The sequence below is a fragment of the Oryzias melastigma genome, linkage group LG17 (assembly GCF_002922805.2).
Source record: "Oryzias melastigma strain HK-1 linkage group LG17, ASM292280v2, whole genome shotgun sequence".
Taxonomy (NCBI): Eukaryota; Metazoa; Chordata; class Actinopteri; order Beloniformes; family Adrianichthyidae; genus Oryzias; species Oryzias melastigma.
This window is the reverse complement of record NC_050528.1, coordinates 19,821,796-19,841,920: the sequence shown is the minus strand read 5'-3', so window position 1 is coordinate 19,841,920 and position 20,125 is coordinate 19,821,796. Positions and strand designations below refer to the sequence as shown.

At 38.6% G+C, this 20,125-nt stretch overlaps 2 protein-coding genes across 2 annotated transcripts; one reads left to right on the top strand and one right to left on the bottom strand.

The window, feature by feature from the left end:
• The first annotated feature begins 7,331 nt into the window (after positions 1-7,331).
• Positions 7,332-10,978, top strand: fitm1l (fat storage inducing transmembrane protein 1, like). The gene is made up of 2 exons (XM_024273266.2): positions 7,332-8,290; positions 10,228-10,978. The coding sequence occupies exons 1-2, from the start codon at positions 8,112-8,114 to the stop codon at positions 10,901-10,903; spliced, it is 855 nt and encodes a 284-aa protein (XP_024129034.1). The 5' UTR covers positions 7,332-8,111; the 3' UTR covers positions 10,904-10,978.
• A 1,035-nt stretch (positions 10,979-12,013) lies between these two features.
• On the bottom strand, positions 12,014-19,539 carry trnau1apb (tRNA selenocysteine 1 associated protein 1b). The gene is made up of 9 exons (XM_024273863.2): positions 19,034-19,539; positions 18,006-18,103; positions 17,216-17,315; positions 16,525-16,577; positions 15,153-15,281; positions 14,621-14,737; positions 13,440-13,758; positions 13,069-13,114; positions 12,014-12,979 (listed from the first exon to the last, which is right to left on the bottom strand). Exons 1-9 carry the CDS (start codon positions 19,070-19,072, stop codon positions 12,843-12,845), a joined length of 1,038 nt encoding a protein of 345 aa, XP_024129631.1. The 5' UTR covers positions 19,073-19,539; the 3' UTR covers positions 12,014-12,842.
• Positions 19,540-20,125: the final 586 nt, after the last annotated feature.

Below are 20,125 nucleotides of genomic sequence, written 5' to 3'. Positions count from 1 at the left end.
AATTCCACTTTCATTGAATGTCAATAACATATTTGAGAAAAAGTAGGGGATCCAGACTACTACCTTGTTGCGCACCTTTTCGCAGTTTCAAAGTTTTACCCATTACAGTCAATGCTTTTCACAGACATTTAACAAGTCAAATATTCAGCTCTTTTTTTGATTTAAATAAAGAATTACATGTGCAAATAAATCAAAGAAATATCAACTAAAGTTAACACTAGTATATATGTCATAATATTTCATGTTAAACTATAAGTTCATAATTCATCAGAAGAATTCTGTTCTTCATGTCTTCGAAGTAAAAAGCAGGTTCCACCGAGATTTGAACTCGGATCGCTGGATTCAGAGTCCAGAGTGCTAACCATTACACCATGGAACCGCTGGTGACGTAATGTCGTAATGTGGAAGTTTTCATAAATCACACAGTTCGTGCTCTGAGTGGATTTGGAGGAATTGATTAATCGTGCAGCGTTCAGGTCCGTCGAGAAATCTGTTTTAGGTACGTTTAATACAACTGTTGGCTAAGTCATTTTAAAATTAGATTAGAATTTTATTTTAGTTGTAAAGGGAGCCTCCAGTCAGTTATCAACTAGCAGCAGAACATGCCCTGCAGTATCACCTAGTGGCCAGTAGGTGTCAGCAGGACACAGTTGGATTGGACCGTTTTTTCAAAGCCCTGCTTTTAAATCACTTTCCTTCACTGTAAAGAAAAGCTCAAAATAAAGTGAATAAAAAATAAACTATTTTTCAGAACAAAAACAAACAGGCCAAGAGACAGCTTTAACCCACAGGCTGTTTCAGCCCTAAATGTGGACAAACATGAATATCTTATTCCTTAGAGTTTTACATATTTCATTGCTTGCTACTTCTTATATTTGGATTTTTCTTGCATGTTTTGCACATGGGAGCTCCTGCTCATTTTTGTTGTTTTCTGTACAATGACAAAGCTATTCTGATTCTGATTTTCATCTGTTATCCATGGACAGATGGCAATTTCCCTTTCTCAAAACATTAAAATTAACAGAAACAAAACAATCTAAACATGAATGAGTAGTAGAACTATATATCAACATTATGAAAAACTAGAGATTAATTAATGTGGATCTTTGTTGCTGCATATTAAGTGTGCCCAACATGGATTTGCATCACTAAAAGCAGTAGAAAGATTGTATAATGTGTGTCTTATGTCTGTGGATGTTATGTAGTGGATGTGTGCTCTGTGGGTTTTGAAGCAGCATGTTATTTACCTCTTGACTGAGTCATCTTCTTGTGGCTTCAAAGAAAACACACGCATGTCAAAGACCAATCCGCCAACAAAAGATAGATTTAATGAAGAGGCAGAACATCTCGTCTTCCAGTACACAGTTCCTTTTCTGTACTTCCTTAAGAAGCCCAGGTGTAAAAAGTTCCAAAATATGATCAAATATCAGTTCACTATATATTGGTTTCACAACCTCTGAGAAAAACTGCAATTTTTTCCCCACCATGTGATAAGTGTTTTTAAAAGACACGTCTCTGCAGCATTGCGTGGCAGACAGGAACCGTACCTCTGGACTGGCAGACTGGGGTGGGGGTTCCTCTTTTCAAGAAGGGGGACCGGAGGGTGTGTTCCAACTACCGGGGAATCACACTCCTCAGACTTCCTGGGAAAGTCTATGCCAGGGTACTGGAGAGGAAAGTCAGTTCGATAGTCAAACCTCAGATTCAAAAACAACAGTGCAGTTTCCGTCCTGGTCGTGGAACAGTGGACCAGCTCTACGGCCTCTTCAGGGTGCTGGAGGGTTCGTGGAGCTCGCCCACTATCCTGGAACGAGGCTGTGTGACTCTCTGCACAGAAGACAGCTTTCGACCACACACGGCTAGAAGGGAAGACACGACGAAAATTAGATAGAGCATCTTGGGGTCTTGTTTACGAGTGATGGAAGATCGGAGCGTGAGATCGACAGGCGGATTGGAGTGGCGTCCGCTATTATGCGGTCGCTGTACCGGTCCGTTGTGGTGAAAAGAGAGCTGAGCTAGAAAGCAAAGCTCTCAATTTACTGGTCGATCTTCGTCCCAGTACTCACCTATGGTCATGAGCTTTGGGTCGTGACCGAAAGAGCGAGATCCCGACTACAAGCGGCTGAAATGAGTTTTCTCCGGAGAGTGGCTGGGCGCTCCCTTGGAGATAGGGTGAGGAGCTCAGTCACCCGGAGAGAGCTCGGAGTAGAGCGGCTTCTCCTCCACATCCAGAGGAGCCAGTTGCAGTGGCTTGGGCATCTGATCCGGATGCCTCCTGGACGCCTCCCTGGTGAGGTGTTCCGGGCACGTCCCACTGGGCAGAGGTCCCAGGGAAGACCCAGGACATGCTGGAGAGGAAGTGACTGGGGAGAGGGAAGTCTGGGCATCTGTGCTTAGACTGCTGCCCCCACGACTCGGTCCCGGATGAAGCGGAAGAAGATGGATGGATGGATGGTATTCTCAATACAGCACTGATTTGTTGTAAAACTCTCAACAAAATGCAGAAACACTGCACTGACAATTGCCCACAAGCTGGAAGCTTTGATTGGAAGATAACAGATTAATACAATAACTCATATAAAGTGGTTAAAGCATGCAATTAATTTTTTAGCTTCTTAAAAAAGACTTACAAAACAATAAAGTTTAAGCTAAATAAACCTAATGCCTCTTAGTTAAGCAAATAAAACCACTCAGCCTGCTTACCTGGCCTGATGGTCTTCTCAGAGATTAAGTCGACCTCTGAGTTGTCAGACGGGATGCTCTGGATGGATGACAGCGGGATGTCGGTGTCTGTGCTCATCAGCCACGTCGATTCCATCTCCTTGGTCCAGCTCTCCAGATAGCGAGGATCCAGAGCGTCAGTCCTGCTCCCCTACGGCCCATCACTCAGCTTCTGAACAACATCGTCACTGATTTACCTTCAGGGGCTGATAAAAAGAAAAGAAGCTCTATCGAGCATTTAAAGGTTCACATCTTGTAACCAAGGGTACAAACTTAAAACTCAGAGGAAAGATGTGTGAGCAGTTAAGAGCCCTCATGAGTTTGGTCTGTTGTCGGTTCTTCCTGTTGACTCAGATTACCTCCTTTATGACCATCTTCTGATGGTCAACTGGAGATCACTAAACACCAACCATTATGCAGCCACCTAAGATTATAGGGAAACAAGTCAGTGGTGTCTTCTTAAGATGTATAGTTCTTTTCAAGTAAAAGATATACATTTATATTGAATACTCAATTGATTAAAGGTATATTGTTGTGTATTTTTTCACTATTGTTGAATTCAAAGCTCAGTATCACTGTGTCATTTGCTGTTAAACCATCTCGATAATTTATCTACTTATTTTTAATCATTCTAAATGGTATAGTACATTTTTTAGTCACTTTCAGACATTTGTGTGTCTCCATCAAATGACATTTTACAGTGAAACCCTAAAATAGGATTTTAAAGAATAAGAACTGACATTTAAAGCCTTTTCTCTTAACATTTTGAATGGAAAAGTGAATATATACTGCTCACAAAAATTAAAGGAGCACTTTAAAGAAACACATTAGATACATCAGATCTCAATATGAAGTTGGATATCTATACAAATAACAGGGTAGTGTCTTAGGAACAAAAGGATGCCAAGTCTTTTAATGGAAATGAAAGTTTTCAGCCTACAGAGGGCTCAGTTGTGTAGACACCATAAAATCAGAGTGAAATGAAGATGTGGCAGGCTAGTCCATTTTTTTCCAAAACTTCATTTCTGCAACTTAAAATGCTTTTCAGTATCTTGTGTGGCCCCAACGAGCTTCTATGCATGCTTGACAACGTCGCTGCATGCTCCTAATGAGACGACGGATGGTGTCTTGTGCCATTTCCTCCCAGATCTGTGAGGGCATCCCTGAGCTGTTGTACAGTCTGAGGAGCAACCTGGCGGCGCCTAATGGACCCAAACATAACGTCCCAGAGATGTTCCATTGGGTCTAAGTCAGGGGATCGTGAAGGACATTCAATTGTTTCAATTCCTTCATCCTCCAGGTACCACCTGCATACTCTTGCCACGTGAGGCCGGGCATTGTCGTGCATTAGGAGGAAACCAGGACCTACTGCACCAGCGTAGGGTCTGACAGTGGGTTCAAGGATTGATACTCAGAGCACCATTTCCTAGGCAGTAGAGGTCTGTGCGTCCCTCCATGGGTATGCCTCCCCAGACTATCACTGACCCACCACCAAACCTGTCATATTGAACCACGTTGCAGGCAGCATAACGTTCTCCTCATCTTCTCCAGATTCTTTCACGTCTCTCACAGGAGCTCAGGGTGAACCTGCTCTCGTCTGTGAAAAGTACAGGGCGTCAGTGGCGGACTTGCCAATTCTGGTGTTCTTGAGCAAATGCCAGTTGAGCTCCACGGTGCTGGGCAGTGAGCACAGGGCCACCTTCATGAAGTCTGTTCCTGATTGTTTGTGTAGAGACATTCACACCAGTGGCCCTCTGGAGGTCATTCTGTAGGGCACGAGCAGTGCTCAGCCTGTTCTGCCTTTGACAAAGGAGCAGGTATCAGTCCTGCTGAGGGCTTGAGGACCTTCTACGGCCCTGTCTATGGGGTCACCCAAATGCTCCCTTTTAGTGAATCAAATTTAAAAAAAGATACTCGTTCTCATTCATCGCCATGTTTTTAATGACTTATTGCGTGAGTTGGTTTGTGATTTATAACAAAATTATGATTTAATGGAAACTGTAATTTCGAAACTGGGTTTTTTTTTTCGAAAGTCTTAGAATTTCGATAAAGTTTTGCGCAAACATGTAATGGAAATGAAGCTGACTCAAGTTTATTCACTAAAGCTCTAAAAGAAAGATTCACTTTTATGTTGCATCACTTTGGACTTTCATGACTAAAAAAAATGCTTTAAAAAATGTAAATTAAAAAAAAGAAGCAGGAATAAAATATGGCATTCATACAAAGATCTTGACACACTTTAACAGTGAATTTTCTTTTTAAAAAAGGAACATGAAGTAGGGATCTGATGCCAAATTTACAGGAACATACACTGCTACTCCTTTTGATCTATAGCCATGTATTTTACTTTTCTTCTCACTTTAATGTTTGTTTTATGGAAACTTTTTGTTTTGAAATCTATTAAAACTGTTTTTTTTTTGCACACTAGAAGACATGTTTTTAAAATGTATAAATGCTACTACAATATACTACATAAAATAAAATAACTTGTAAATGAAGATCACTAGTGACAATGTAAACACTTAACTGTAGCTGTGTTCATTAAAGCCCCTTCAAACATGCAGAAACGTCCCACCATGATGGCCTTTCTGCCAGACAAAGGTTACATAACAGGCAGATCATCTGCTGTCTAATTTAAGCTCAACATAAGAAAAAAAATAAAAGCTGAGTTTGAAAATAGAAACCACATCAGCTGCTTGATGAACTCAATTTTATTTATACTCGAGTATTGCAAAAACTTTATTTTATCTCTGAAATGTAGTTCTGAAAAAATACAATTAAATGTTTAAGGAAACCCTTTCAAAAGTGTGCCAACTTGCAATATACTTTAGATATAAAAACTAATATTTCAAAATAAAAGAAAAAATAGAAGCACTTCTGGGAAATGAAAATATGTAAAAATAAACTGAGGATAAAACGCAGTGCTCACAATACATGAAGATGCATAGCCTGACAGTTTAAAAATCAATTTGTAATGTATAAACTTTTTTTTTTTTACAAATATAAAGTGTGAACTTTAAAACCAATTTTATACTACAAGATTTTAAGCAGATCTTGAAATACGGGGAATAAAAAAAAGTAGACAAATTTAAATGGCAAAAGCTTTATGATTTGTAGTCATTCAAAAGACCTCACAGCCAATTACCACAATTTAGTTTGGTAGAAAAGGAGTTCTTCAAATGAGTATAACTGACCCTGCTTTAATGAAGTGGATACCCGGGAAAGTACACGCATAATATAAAGAAGGCAGGACTTAATAAACCAGGGCTGATCTTTCCTGGTCTTCAAGATCTACCACACTGACTGTTTTCCAGATCTCCAAGCCCTGCTGGCAGGTGAATCCACATTCCCACTGAAAGAACACACTTGGTCCAGGTGATCAGCAGCCAGCAGTGCAGGGAGAGCTGGAAAACAGGCAGAATGGTCGATCTCGAGGACCAGGAATGAACAGCCCTGCAGTAAATGGTTGGTGGTAAACACATCTTCGTGATGGTGAAGCTTCCGGTTTTCAAAGTAAAACTAGCGAGAGCTTTTTTCCGTTCAGAAACTGAGACTGAAGTTCCCCTCACTGACATAACATCTGAAAAAATGAATTAGCTTTAGCATCGGAACTTTAGCTCCAGTGTTTACATTAGTTTGGTTAATGTAACTCTTCAAAATTTAATTAACTAAACTCCTGCTTATTCTGAAGAAACAGCCTCGCGATGCTGAGAGGTGGATGTGATCAACCTGAATCAGCTGATTCTGCTGTGGAAAAAAATAACTGTTTTCATACTTTCATGCTTAGAATGTTGAATATTGAAGAACTTTGAAAAGGGGGAGCAAAATTCTCATTATTTTTTTAATCTTGAAAGATATCATTCTAAAGTTAATACCCTGCACAAGATAAACATTAATGGGAAAATTATAAATAATCACAGTTTAGTTAACATGAATGATATATAAATAATGTTCTAATGAACTACTAAATTTGAGAGTTTTTCCTTTTTAGGGAAGAAACTTGAAAGAATTACTTTGAAACAGGTCTTACTTCAAATCTATTTTAATTCAAAATTTTCCACTGAGAGTAAAAAAATGAAGGAAGTTGTTTCAAATGACAATGTACTTGATTGTTCACATTTATAATTGTTAATTATTGCTCTAGTTTAACTCGTCTTAAATTATCAGGGGGAGAGATCCCCTGACACAAAATTAGTCAAAAAGGCCAAAGGATGAAACATAAAAATTCAGAAATGAAAAACTGCATGCAGGACAAACACTGTTAAAAATATTTGATTCATATTAATATTTGATTGATTCATATTTGAATACTTCATCTTTTTAATTCAGGAAACTTATATGATTATTTAAATTTAATAGCAGACAAAATAAGGCCTTAATCAACGTTTTTTTCTCTGATTAAAATAGTATTTTCAATATGTTCTTGTGGCTTTTTTCTGATGATGGATCATCATTAAAAGACCACTGGGATTGCCTTCAAAACAGATCAAAGGATGATTGGAGTGAGTCTTTAATGAGTCTTGCACTCATGATAACTTCACCTTTTTCTGCTTCCGTTTATGAAACTACTGAACTAAAACAGCAGGACGCTGCAGTAGCTGTGAGATGATGTTTTGTTTAGCTGTGATTGACAGAGACAGACCGCTGCAGCAGCTGAGTCTGCCTTCTGCTCACACGGAGCAAAGGTTACTGCTATTTATACGCATTCTCAAGCACACTTTTACACTGATGGCATCGCATGTCTGCACAGCTTGGCTCATGTTTCCCAGCATCTCGCTCTGCTTTGGTGGAGTTCAACTCTTTACATCCATATTTGTCCCTCAGAAACTGTGTCATTGGGTCAACCTTCATTCATCCTGGTGGTGCAAACGTGTTTTGATGAGTGTTGTGGGGGACCGGTGTCAGAGAGGAAAGCAGAGGGGGGGCTAAGGTTACAGTGGAAATAGAGGGATATTCTGGATCTGCTGGGCGTCTCAGGGTGAAGCACAAATGCAGACGCTGCGTTTCTGCAGGTGCAAACAGACAATCACCACAAGAAGGAGGACACCAACACTGAGCAGGAACTGGAGAGCTTTCCAACTGGAGTCTGGAAAATGCAAGGAAATCTTTTTTTTTTTTTTTTACATGCACCAAAGGATGTAATGTGAGATTTATACACATGTGAGACTTGTTATGTTTATTGCATTTGAGTAGTCTCTTCTGGAACAAACAAGATGCTGGATTGCTTCCATTAACAGCCAATTCTCAGCTACTGGAGATGTTACTTTGTAAAGACGGACAGCAAATCACATGAAGCACCGTCTGCTGACGAGGTCTGAAGTTCCGTCTGCACAAACACGCTGCTGACCTCCTTGTGCTCGCTTTGTTTCCGCCCTTGCTGCTGGACTGAGATGTTTGTCAGCACGGCGTTGGTGTTTGTGACAGACCTGGCGGCCAGGTTGCTGGGTAACAGACTGTTCCGGCAGCACTTCCACCTGCTGCTGTCTGCGGCGGTGCTGTTCGGACCCGCTCTCAGCCTCTGGGTGTCCCCCCACAGTGTTTTTGCAAGGAAAAGCCACTTCCTGTACAGGTGAGATCCCCCCTCTTATCTATTTAGTCATTAGTACAGATATTTTCTATATTTCCTATATTTTATTGTGTAAAATATACCAATATAACAGCAGGACAGAAACATTTAAATAATTTTCCTTTGAAAGTTGTTTTAGAAAAAGTTATTCTCAAACATTTAAAGCCTTTTGCTGCAGGATTTGCAACCATCTACAGGCTGTAATCCCAAAGTCCTATTTCAACTACATTTTTATCTGTTATAAAAGTGTTCCCAGTAGCTTTTTAATTATGTTTATGCAATGTTTAGCCAAAAATTCTGTCGCTTTTTAGGATATAGTTTCTGCATATTGGCTGGAGTTCAGCAGAAATTCACCTCTGAGTTGTGGGCGGGACTGTTGGAGTAAAAATTCGCTGATTTCCCATCATCCCTTTGTCAACACTCTCTCCCACTAGCTTACAGACCCTCACAAACCCAACCGAACATTAGCGGCGCAACAAAGATGGCGAGCAATATCAGAGCTATCCACTTGTACAGTTTTGAGCCAGATGGATTCAGATGAGGAAATCAAAGACGTTACTGGATCTAGTGGGTGCGTCAGAATAGGCCAGAGCAGGGATACATCATGTTGCTGCATTCCAAACTTGAGCTTTTTCAAATGACAGGTCTTTGATCTATAGCAATTTGCACTTTTAATCCTAAATTATTCATATATTTCCTCCATCATGAGAAAAATACCATAAGAACATGTTATAACAGTTTTAATTGAAATGAATCTTTCCACTTAAGTTCTGCACCATTTTGGATCCCTATTTTTACATGTAGAAATACGTAAAAAAAATATAATAACTGACTTGTGTTTACATTTTTGACTTAAAATTAAACGTAGCTTTAAATAAATTATTTTTTTCTGGATAAAAACATTTTATAGAAATGATAATTATATTTCCTTTTTGTTGCTGTTGACACTGATTGTCCAAAGTTCAGATGAGGTAACTTGTTCCTAAGGACCATAAGACTAAATTGTATTATTTCTGAAGCTGCTTTCTATTTATTTCAACTTGTTTTTTTCTAAAGTCCCATTTCTCATTAAAATAATCAAAAAGAACATTACTGATCTGCCACAGTTCAAGTCACTTCAGATGGATTCTATAAAACTGAATTTTTTTTTTTGCTATTTAAATTACCAACAAATTAGATTGACAGGTTTTTAGTAATCTTTAAATCTGAGCAAGCAAAGGGCCACAGTGGAGGAAAAACTACGGTGGCCCTGAAGTACAAATCACCTCAACAAATCACTCAATGTAAAAACATATTAAAGATCACAATGACGACAAAAAATAAGTTAAAAAAAAATTCCTTAAAAAACGAATAATTGTGGAAAACAAAAGTAATTTCCAGAAATGTTAAAAAAAGAAGAAAAGAAACAAAATAAGAAACTGAAAACGGTAGTTTTTATGGTAGATCACTGATTGAATGATGATGTTTGTCCACCATTTTAATAAAAGTTATTTGGCATGAATTGATACTTGACATGCCTACCTTTTGGGGGGTTTTATTGTGCTTCGTTTTTTTCCTTTTGATTTCTGGAGATTATTTTTGTATTTGAAAATATATCATTTTATTTTTTCAGAACTGCACTTTGGTTTCTGGAATTTTGTTTGATTTTTTTTAAACTATTTTTATTGTTTTGTTTTGTTTACTTTTTTGGGATCTTTAAGATGTTTTTGATTTGATTCGAACTTCAGGGTACATTGTAGAAACTTCCTCTAAATTGTATCAATGAGGAAAAGAGAAACAGATGAACAAACTTCTGTTAAAGAACAAAATAAATAAACAACTCAAAGTCACATCTGACTAAAGAGTAACTGCAGAAACATGAATACAGGACGAGGATCGGTAGAATCCTTAATTGTCTGTCTCTGAGATGATCTGATGTTTTTTTCTTTGTCCTCCTTAAGGTTGTTCCTGCGTTCCGGTTGGGGGTGGACGTGCATCTTCGTGGGTTCTTTCATCTTCCTCTTCTCCTTCTCCATCCGCCGCTCCCTCTCCGTCTCCGTCCGTCATCTCTCCAGGCTGGCGGTGGCCGGTGGACTGTGGATCGGTTTCTGCAAACTTCTGGACCTCCTGGAGAACGCCACAGGAAGCTGCTATGAAACTTTGAATGCAGGCCCGGAAGTCTCCAACGGCCAGCCTCTGCTGGTGCTGAGGGAAGGGGAGAGCAGGTCCGAGTGCCTGAGGGCCGGGATGTCGTGGAGGGGATACGAGGTTTCAGAAGACGTCTTCCTCCTCTGTCTGTGCTGTCTGCTGCTGGCAGAAGAAACTGCAGTGTTCGGTCCATATCTGAGCCTCGGGGGGGTCTCAGACGCCCCTCTGAGGATCCTCTTCTTGTTCTGTGTTCTCCTGCTCGGGCTTTGGATCTTCCTGCTGCTCTGCCTCTTAGCGTACTTCCCCCAGTTTCCTACCCAGTTGCTGGGGGGAGCTTTGGGCTGCCTCAGTTGGAGGGCGTTGTACCAGGGCTGGTATCGCCTGGAGCCCAACTGGTTTTGTCCTGGGAGGCCTGGTCAGGGGCTGCTGAACTCCAAGACCAGCACCTCACAGGAAGAGGATTTGCTGAACCACAACCACCACAACTAACCGTCTGACCCCTACAACAAAATAAATGGACAAAAATCCATCTGTACCTTTCCTTGAATAAAAAAAGGATCTTCATCCCTCTGTTTTCCTGTTTTGCTACATCACTTTGCATCAGTTTTGTAGATTAAACCACTAAAATTTCTCTCAGAGCTATAGAAAACTTATATGAACCCCAACAACCCCAACACAGTGAAGCACAATGGTGACAGAAGTATGATAGAGAATCAATGTGTCATTTATGCATGCACAAATGAGCTTTTTGTGTATGCAAACTACTATTTTAGTAGGATTTTGTGTGAAAAAAATATTATTTTGTGGAAAAAAATTAGTATTTATGTCCACAAATTAGTAATTGACATTTTATTAGCATTTTGTTTGCATAAACTAGTGTTTTGTTGGTACAAATTAGCCTTATGCGGGCTAAAAGTACACAAATTAGCATTTTGTGTATACAAATCACTGTTTTGTGGGCACAACATATTAGCATTTTGTGAGTGCAGGCTGAAATTTTGTGGGCACAAATGTGGACAAATATGTACTTTGTGTGCACAAACTAGCATTAGTGAGCACAAATTAACATTTTGTGTGAGCAAATTTACATTTTGTGTGAACATATCACAAAAATGCATTTTATGTGAAAAAAATAGCATTGTCCACAAATGCACAAACTAGCAGTTATGGGCATAAATTAGCATTTTGTGCGGCTAAATTACCAAATTTGTATTTTGTGGCCACACGCAAGTATTAGGAATTGCAGATACAAATATTGTAATCTGCACACTAAATATTTTCAATTTTTGAAAGCAAATTATTAAGTTGTGGTGAAAATATTGTTAATTTTTTTATGTCATGTCCAGGGCTCTGTATTAAATGTAGTGATGAAACTTGTTAACAGTAAACTATTTTAGATTATGAACTGATGCAACACTTTCAACAGTTTGTGTGCAACATATTTCTTTCTTCAAATTTCTAATTTTATCATTTTAAGTTTACACTTCATTGATTGCAGACTTTCTGAATATAAATGTATTCAGGATAAACTGCTTTGTTCGGTGAGGCTGATCATCTGCTTCTTCGAAGAACCCTAAAAAAAAGCACAAAGTGTCAGGAAGAGTCTGCATATAAAACTTTATTTTACATATACATATACATTAAAGACACTGGCCTCCAATCATGAAGGCTCCTTCCATAATGGTTCAACAAGAGAAGGTCAACCGCAGACGTGGGAGGGTCCTGTGGTCTGGTACCAGACAGACACGTTTCTCAGATCACTGATGAATCTGAAGCAAAGGCCTCTTCCTCCTGGTTTACATCAGCCCGCTGTTCTTATGAAGCCGTTTCCTTGATAAACGTGAAACAGAAATGCTGTCTCATGGTGTGACAGCAAACGGGCTGACAACCCTACAAAAACTCTGATGTTCATCTTCTGGCAGAATCCCATCTTCTCACTGTGTACTCTAAATGAACAGGAGAAAATGAAAATAGAACCAGACAATAAAAACGGACAGTTTTTAGGTAAAAAAAACAAAGTGTGAGTGCTGGCAGAGAGTATGGCAAACAGAAACAAAGGCAGATATGTCATTTTTCTCTATTAGAATAATGTTAAAAGATAATTCTGCTGGTCATTAAAGCATGACTCATCATGACGTTTTATCCCAAACTGAACACAAACACAAAATATCCACATAGCTTCTGTGTGGATACACACAGTGACACACACAGCAGCTGATCCTTCCCGTTCGTAACAAACAACACAGAAGCCGTGAGCGGTTTTGTCCTCAACAGGAACCTGGATCTGTGAGCAGGTCAACCTTTACAAGTGCACATGATAATTTATAGCTGGAACCTGTAAGATTTCCATGAGGGAAGAGGCTCAGGAAGTATAAAGTCTTCTTTTTAAAAACGGTACACTGAGGAGAAAAAAGAGCTAAAGGAGTCATCAAGAGAGCGTGGGGATGGGCGAGTCAACAGAGTCGAGAGGTTCCCAGTGACAGTTCATCAGTGCGTCGTAGAGCTCCTCGCTGCGCTCCATGAAGTTCTTGTTCCACTGCTCCACGTTGCATTCAGGGATGGGCTCTGGAGAGAGCAAACACATAAGAAGAAAGGCTTTGTTTCACAAAGGGAGCCTTCAGTCTGCAATGAGGAGGAAGAACAAACAGCTTTACCTTCTGGATTATCCTCTTCTGCAGCTTCAGTTTGCTCCTGACTTTGCTGGATAAAGAGATAAACAAGAGAACGTTCTTCAAAATATACATGTAAACGTTTTCTGACAGTATGAGTAAATACAGAGCAATAAAGTCAAATCATTTTTCTACTTTTTACATTCTTAACCCTTTAGCACCAAAATTTAGCTCCACTGTCTTTGGATTATCATAACTTTTTAACCATTTAAACTATTAAAGTAAATCCAATAGATTCTGTAAGGAGTTGTTTGTATCTTTCGGATTTTGAGAGGGAAAAAAATCAGATTTGAGTGACAATGTCGTCTCAAGATGAGCTTTTGCCCCATAAGCAAAGGATCCATACAAGCACTCACTTCTGCAGCGGCTGACATGTCCGTGGACATGGGGGGCATCCCCATGGGAGGCGGTGGCATCATGTGTCCCGGTGGAGGGTATCCATAGGGTCCATAGTTGTAGTTGTAGCCGCTGTTGTAGCTGTTGTTGTAGCCGCTGTTGTAGCCACCGCCATAGCCGCTGCTGTTGTAGCCTCCATACTGGTCATAGCCGCCCCACTGAGAGTAGTAGCCTCCTTGACCCCCACCATAAGGACCACCATAGTAACCAGACGGAGGCTGGCTGTAGCTGTTGTGGTAACTCTGGCCCTGGCCTGCCTGGTAGTTGCTCACTTTCTGGCTGCAAACCAAAAAAGTAAACCCGGCTTGATCGTACCATTTCCTTTACGAGTATTATAATTATCTGGTTCGTGACTTAAGATCAGATATTTATATCTTTCCAACAAAGATTCAGGTTATTATGAATCCTCAAGTAACAACAAATCACATGACTATTTAAGTAGATATAAGACTATTTCAGACTTTGTCATTGCATATGCAGATCTATGATCAAAATTCAGACAAAATATACAGATGACTTTTCAATAGAAAAAAAAACATTATTATAAATCAAGTATCAAACATTAACAAAAATATATTTGTATGCAGATTATTTTCCATTGGAAGAATCATTCATGTAAAGCAAGTATCACAGGAATTCATGCCGGGTTTTTTTCTTTGTCGAAAAATCGTTAAAATAAATCAGGAAACACAAATAAAAATAAAATGTATAAAAAGTAAATCACCAAGAATCATTGAGAGGCTCAGAAATTGTGTTTTTGGCCGTGGACTAGATCTGGATCATTTCAAAACAATATCAGCACAAAGCAGCAGTGGATGCAGTTTGTTTGTTAATGGACATGAACTTTATATGAACTTCTAAACAGTCGGCCAATCATAAAGACGCCCTGACAAGACAACCAATCAGAAGTGACTTGGTGACAGCAGAAACGGCTTGTAACAAAATGAAACAACATTTAAAGATGCATTTTTTCCCCAAAGTTAAAACAGGTTTAAATGAATTAATTAAGACACCATCTTATGAAGAACTAAAGCAGCAGAGATGTGACTTATTAAAAATGTCATTAATCAGTTTGCCGCTTCATAACTTGTGTCTTCAGTTCAGTATCGACTGATCTTCAACCATTCGTCTTCACACGTACCTTTTTGCGACAGCAATGCTGAGCCTGAGCGGCTTGCCCCCCAGTACCGTCCCCTGGCACTCCTCAATGGCCTTCTTCTGCTCGCTCTCCTCCCCGAACTTGACAAAACCGTAGCCTCTGAAAACCAGACGGGAGTTACCACTCCTCTGCACACCAACACACGCCACACACTAGTCATAAAATAGCCACTTATGAGAAAGAGAATATAATGGGTATTATTATGGTAGAACTGAAACTTGCTGTTTTACTTTTAACATGAGGTAGCATCACTTGAATTGTGAGTTGCTCTTGCTTAGCCTATATGGGGAAAACAATAGGTTTAGCATAAGACGGCAGGAAAACATTTCTTCAGCCTTTCCTCGAACAATAGATGAAGATGTTCCACAGCTCTATCCTAAGACTCTTTACACCAACAGGAAGCACTTCAAACTCTACTGCATGTTTCTAACAATAAGGAATAAATCACAGAGAAATCTAAGAGCTGTTACATCTGCCTTCAGCCAAAACGAACACTTGTTAAGAGCTGGCGTACCTGGAGTATCCATACTGGTCAGTGACGACTTTGGCTCCTTTGCAGGAAGGGTACTTCTTAAAAACTTGATGGAGCTGGAAGTCGTCTATTTCAGAGGCCAAGTCGCCCACAAACACTGAGAACTCTGGCCTAGAAAAAAGAAATGTGTTTCTTTTTAACTCATTCTTCCTTTTGGTCTTAGCTAAAGCTGCTTTTCTAGCATTTGCAGGGGCAAATATGGGGAGGGGCTGACTGAAGACAACAAAATGACCATGGTTTTCAAAGAATAAATTAAATAGAAATTATACAGTGTCTGTTTTTTTAATTAACATGTGCGATATAAGATTTTTCAAATCACAATATAGTTTTTTTTTTAATCAAGCGATAACAATATATGTCACGATATAAACCAAATAACTATATTTGTCAAATTTGAACGCTAGGGATGCAGTTACTCTACCAATAAATTGTAATGTTTTCCTTTTTTTTCCAACAGCTGAGCAAACAGATGCGGGCTGAGAGCCTCGAGTGTTGGGCAGATTTTACTGTCATAACAGGAGTTTACTGAGTATAAACCCCTGTTGTATTTCATGCTAGCCCAGCCAGAAGAGCAACCCCCCCATCGCGTGCTGTTTCATGTGATAAAAAAAATTGTTGTTGGTTTTTCTTGTTTAAAAAGGAACATGCCTTCTGCATAATTTGCAGTGCACATTACTCTGTTTTTTTGTCAGATGTTTAATCATTTAAGTACCTCCAACACAGGCCAAAATTGAATTTGAGTCACTGGTCAAGTTGACCGGCTGATAAAAAAATCTACCAGCCAGACATATTTTTCACCAGCCAAATTATAACACCATTGTACACAGAAATACTTTAGGCGTTTTACTTTTTTAATTATTCTTTAATTTTTTTAAAGAAAATGAAAATTGCAAAGAAGTAATTTTCTCTATCCCAATAGAGTAATTTTGTTCGATAATATTGTTATCGTTTATCGCCAAGCCCTACCATTTGCTTTATTTTGTAAGTTTGAAATGAAATGTTTCAGAAATTATCAGGAATCTTTTGGGTTTTTTATGAATTAGTCTTACTAATTTTGAAAGAAAAAATGTACAAGGAATAGTAGTAAATAAAACAGCAAGAAAAAGGAGATGTAGAAGCAGAACATCATGGAGAAGATGGAGATGCTGCTTTAATCTCTAGGATACATGTATTTGATGCTGCTGTATCCTGTGTAAATCTGAAATTGCAGCACAATAAACCAAACTGTTTTATTTGTCACAACTTTTGCATATTTTAGCAGCATCTTCCATTTTAGGGTGTTCTTTATAAAAGCAGTCAATCTTCACATTTCTGTACACTTAAACCACAAAAGAAGATGTAAATGATACCATACCCGGCTTCCGGTCTTTTTCCGTAGGTAGCATAGTTTAGCTTAAACTTCCGGGGCTGGACAAAAAGAGAAAAAGGTCAAAAGGTTAACCCAACCTCAATTACCAAAGACGTGTAGTATAGCCATGAGTATTGCTGGGAATGAAGAGCTGAGTTATTGTTATGGTTATTTAGGTTTACATACCTCTACCACCCAGACCAGCCTTTAGCCCCTTCCTCAGTTAGTTCCTACCAGAGTCTCTATTCACCAGCTTCAAACAAAGTACATTCATGTACAAGCAGCCGCTTAGCCACCTTCAGCAGCAGCAGATACAGGCCAATGAACAGGGGAGCAGTCGCAGGGCCGGCCCACGAGGCCGACAACATCAAATAACAAGCAGCCAAGGCTCAAACTTTACACATCAGTCAAGACTGGTAGGTTTAAAGTGGTTATCATCTTTTTTTTCAATGGTGACATCAACCAATACAGACAGTTTCCTATTAAAACACAAAGCAAGCAATTCATTTTGAATTTAAGAGCAAAATAGCAGCCATTTTTTTTGCAAACAGCCATTGTAACAAAACAGAATGAGTTCCATAGTTCACAATCACATAATTAATTCTTCAAAATAAAAAGTGCAATATATTATTACTGACTGGATATATTAGAATAAGATATTTTTGGTCATGGTTAAGTATTATTCCAAAAAACTTACCGGGTTTGACGCAGGAACTAGTTTTCCGTTGAGCCTTTGGACGCAACGGTCAACGCTTTCCTCATCTGCCAGCTCAACAAAGCAGTATCCGGCTGAACCCCTGCACAACGAAGACGCAGTCATGCTTCCCGCTAAGCAGCATTTCACTGCAGATCATTTCTCAGGATAAACCTGACTGCTTTAGAACCAGAAAATCAGCCCCACTCAGCTTCATCTTTTGTCATCCAGTTCTGACTTCCTATACTGGTTTGTTTGAGAACAAAATGGAACTCTTACAATTCTCCAACATGAAACAATCACTTACAGTTTGTCTTTTCCTTTTAAATTTGAAATTCAAATTGAGTCATCTATTAGGATTTGTGGGAAGTCTACAGAAATGTGTTTTGTTTTATTTTTGTCCCCTGCTAACTACTGTGGTATTAACAAGTCAAACAAATTACTGTCATTGTGAAACTTTCAGATCCACCGTAACATTAACCAGATGCAGTTTACTAGAAACCAAAATTTTCTGAAAAGTGGGGCTTTCTTTGTGTTTTGGAATGAGATTTACCATTAAATCCGGGAGCTCTACATGAAAAGAAAAAACTTCTCTCTCTGCATAGCTCTCACCTAGCGTCAGTACCGAAATCAAACCTTTTTTTTTAAATAAAGAAATTGCTTTTATTATAATGGACTACGGATAAAAAATAATGTGTGTATGCCTATAAAGAGGATGATTTGAGATTTTAATCCAGGTGTGCTCTGGTCACCTTTAAAACAAACGTAAATCTGTCTGGAGATGTTCACATACCCCGTTATCCTGTGAGTAATGATCTTGACGCCACATGGTGATTCTCCCATAGCACTGAAGGCCTGCTTTATGAAGTTTTCATCCATGTATGGGTCCAACTGATGATAAATGGACAAAAATATAGATACATAAAGTTATTGCTAAACAAAATTAAAAAAAAAATCAACATGAAGCAGATAAAAAATGTATACAAACTTAAAATATTTGATCATTGAAATATTTTGTAAAAAAACATAACCGTATAAAAGTTTAAAAGTTTTGCGCTCTATACTAATGACATTTTTTAGTTTTGTACTTTTAATTTTAAATGGACACTATTAAATACGAGCAAATAACTTGATAAAGTTAGAAACTTGTATAGCACAAAAAAACTGAATTGTGTTCTAAAATATACAATATATATACATATATATTACAACAAAGGAATAACAACATAGATATAAATATGTAAAGGAAAACATTTTTAAGATGACAAATATTAAATTGTTTTTATCATCTTACTTATATAGCACAATAAGCCAATAATGAAGAAAAAAGGTATCATTTGTGGCATAAACTTCTCTGGATTGATTTCAATTACAAAGCAAGTGACACTTTATTTTGTGTAGTTCATGTGTTTATTTCAGTCAAAGGTTGAACCAAAGGTTCACCTGTGAACCATTCTGTTCCATGTTAGCTTATTTCTAAGGTAACTACAATATTTACTTGTTGTTCCTTTACTGATCGGTAATTATGCCTTTCTTCTAAATTAAAAGCTAAAAATGGTAATGAATCAATCTTGTTTTTTAAGCTAGCGCTTGCTGCACGATAGCAAAGCAGCTACATGGTTAGCCTTTTTACAAGAATCCTGAACTACATGCACACAAGCATTTCAATTTTAATAGAAAACATATGTTTTGAGTTTATTAATAACCCCCTAGCACCAGACGATGTTTAGCTACACCGGGCCACGAAAGCAACAACATAACCGTTATGATAACGACGCTAAAGCTAATGTGTCATGAAAAAGCTAAAGCTTTTGGACTTACATCACCCATCCAAAGGCTGGTTTGCCTGTTGAACATCATGGATGCTGTTTATAAAAATGTCCTCTAATATAATTGTTGTTCTGATCGCTTTACACTATGGTTATTTACAAGCTAGCGAGCAACAAACACTAGACTGCCGTGCTTTCCCCACTTCCGTCGAACGGAGCAGATGACGCAACGCAACTTCCGGTCAAAAAAATAACTGCACTTGTCAAAACCATCGACTGTATACAGTCAATTACATTATTACATTGTTACAGTCAATGGTCAAAACCAAATTTTCAACACTAAAATACTACACTGCATCGGTGTTTAGCCACTAAAAATACATTAAAAAAATAAAATAAAATACAAAATAAAGCTTAAATGGTGTCTTACTTTTATTTTCTCCAATAAGGTTAAAACGTGAATTCCTCATTCTTTTTTTAACCTATAGCAATTAAAATAAAACCACTAATTTACAAGTAAAAGACATTTGCAAAAGGTGAAATACCACTTATATGATTTAAAGACCCACAAAAAATGTTGGGCATGTTCCTGTAGCATTTTTATTATGATGGAGGACATAGACAAAAAAATAATATATTTTTTTTTTTTCATTTTGAATCAGGAGCAGAAAAAGTAACAGTGACGTAAAATGGCATGTATTTGTAAAGTGCTTTTCTACCTTCTCCGAAGGCCCAAAGCATTTCATAATCAAAGACTTGTTAACTCATACATTGATGGTGACCCCATTACCAAACACTGGCACAAACTTTCCACCAGAGGCAATTTGAGGTGCAGCGTCTTGCCCAAGGACACTTCGACACAAGAGCAGGCAAGCTGGGAATCGAACCTGCAATCTTCCAATCATAGGAAGGAGTCCTACCGTTGCACCACAGCCACAAGTTAGGACTGTTAGGTTATGGCCGCGAGGGGCTGCAAGATAGCAGGAAAGAGTGTAAACAAAGGGATGAAGGAATATCTGCACATACTGTACTCCTCACAGTCCCACACACTACTCAGAGGCAGATTTTTAGCGAAACTTGGTCCTAGAAAACACAGGTTTGGAGAGTTTGCCTTAAAGCTGTGTCTTCTTCTTTTCCTTTCGGC

Coding starts and splice junctions, on each gene's coding strand:
- fitm1l (XM_024273266.2), top strand. CDS start 8,112: ATGTTTGTCAGCACGGCGTTGGTGTTTGTGACAGACCTGGCGGCCAGG. Junction 8,291..10,227: donor AAAAGCCACTTCCTGTACAG/GTGAGATCCCCC, acceptor GTCCTCCTTAAG/GTTGTTCCTGCGTTCCGGTT.
- trnau1apb (XM_024273863.2), bottom strand. CDS start 19,072: ATGATGTTCAACAGGCAAACCAGCCTTTGGATGGGTGAT. Junction 17,316..18,005: donor ATTACTCACAGGATAACGGG/GTATGTGAACAT, acceptor TTCGTTGTGCAG/GGGTTCAGCCGGATACTGCT. Junction 16,578..17,215: donor TAGTTCCTGCGTCAAACCCG/GTAAGTTTTTTG, acceptor CTTTTTGTCCAG/CCCCGGAAGTTTAAGCTAAA.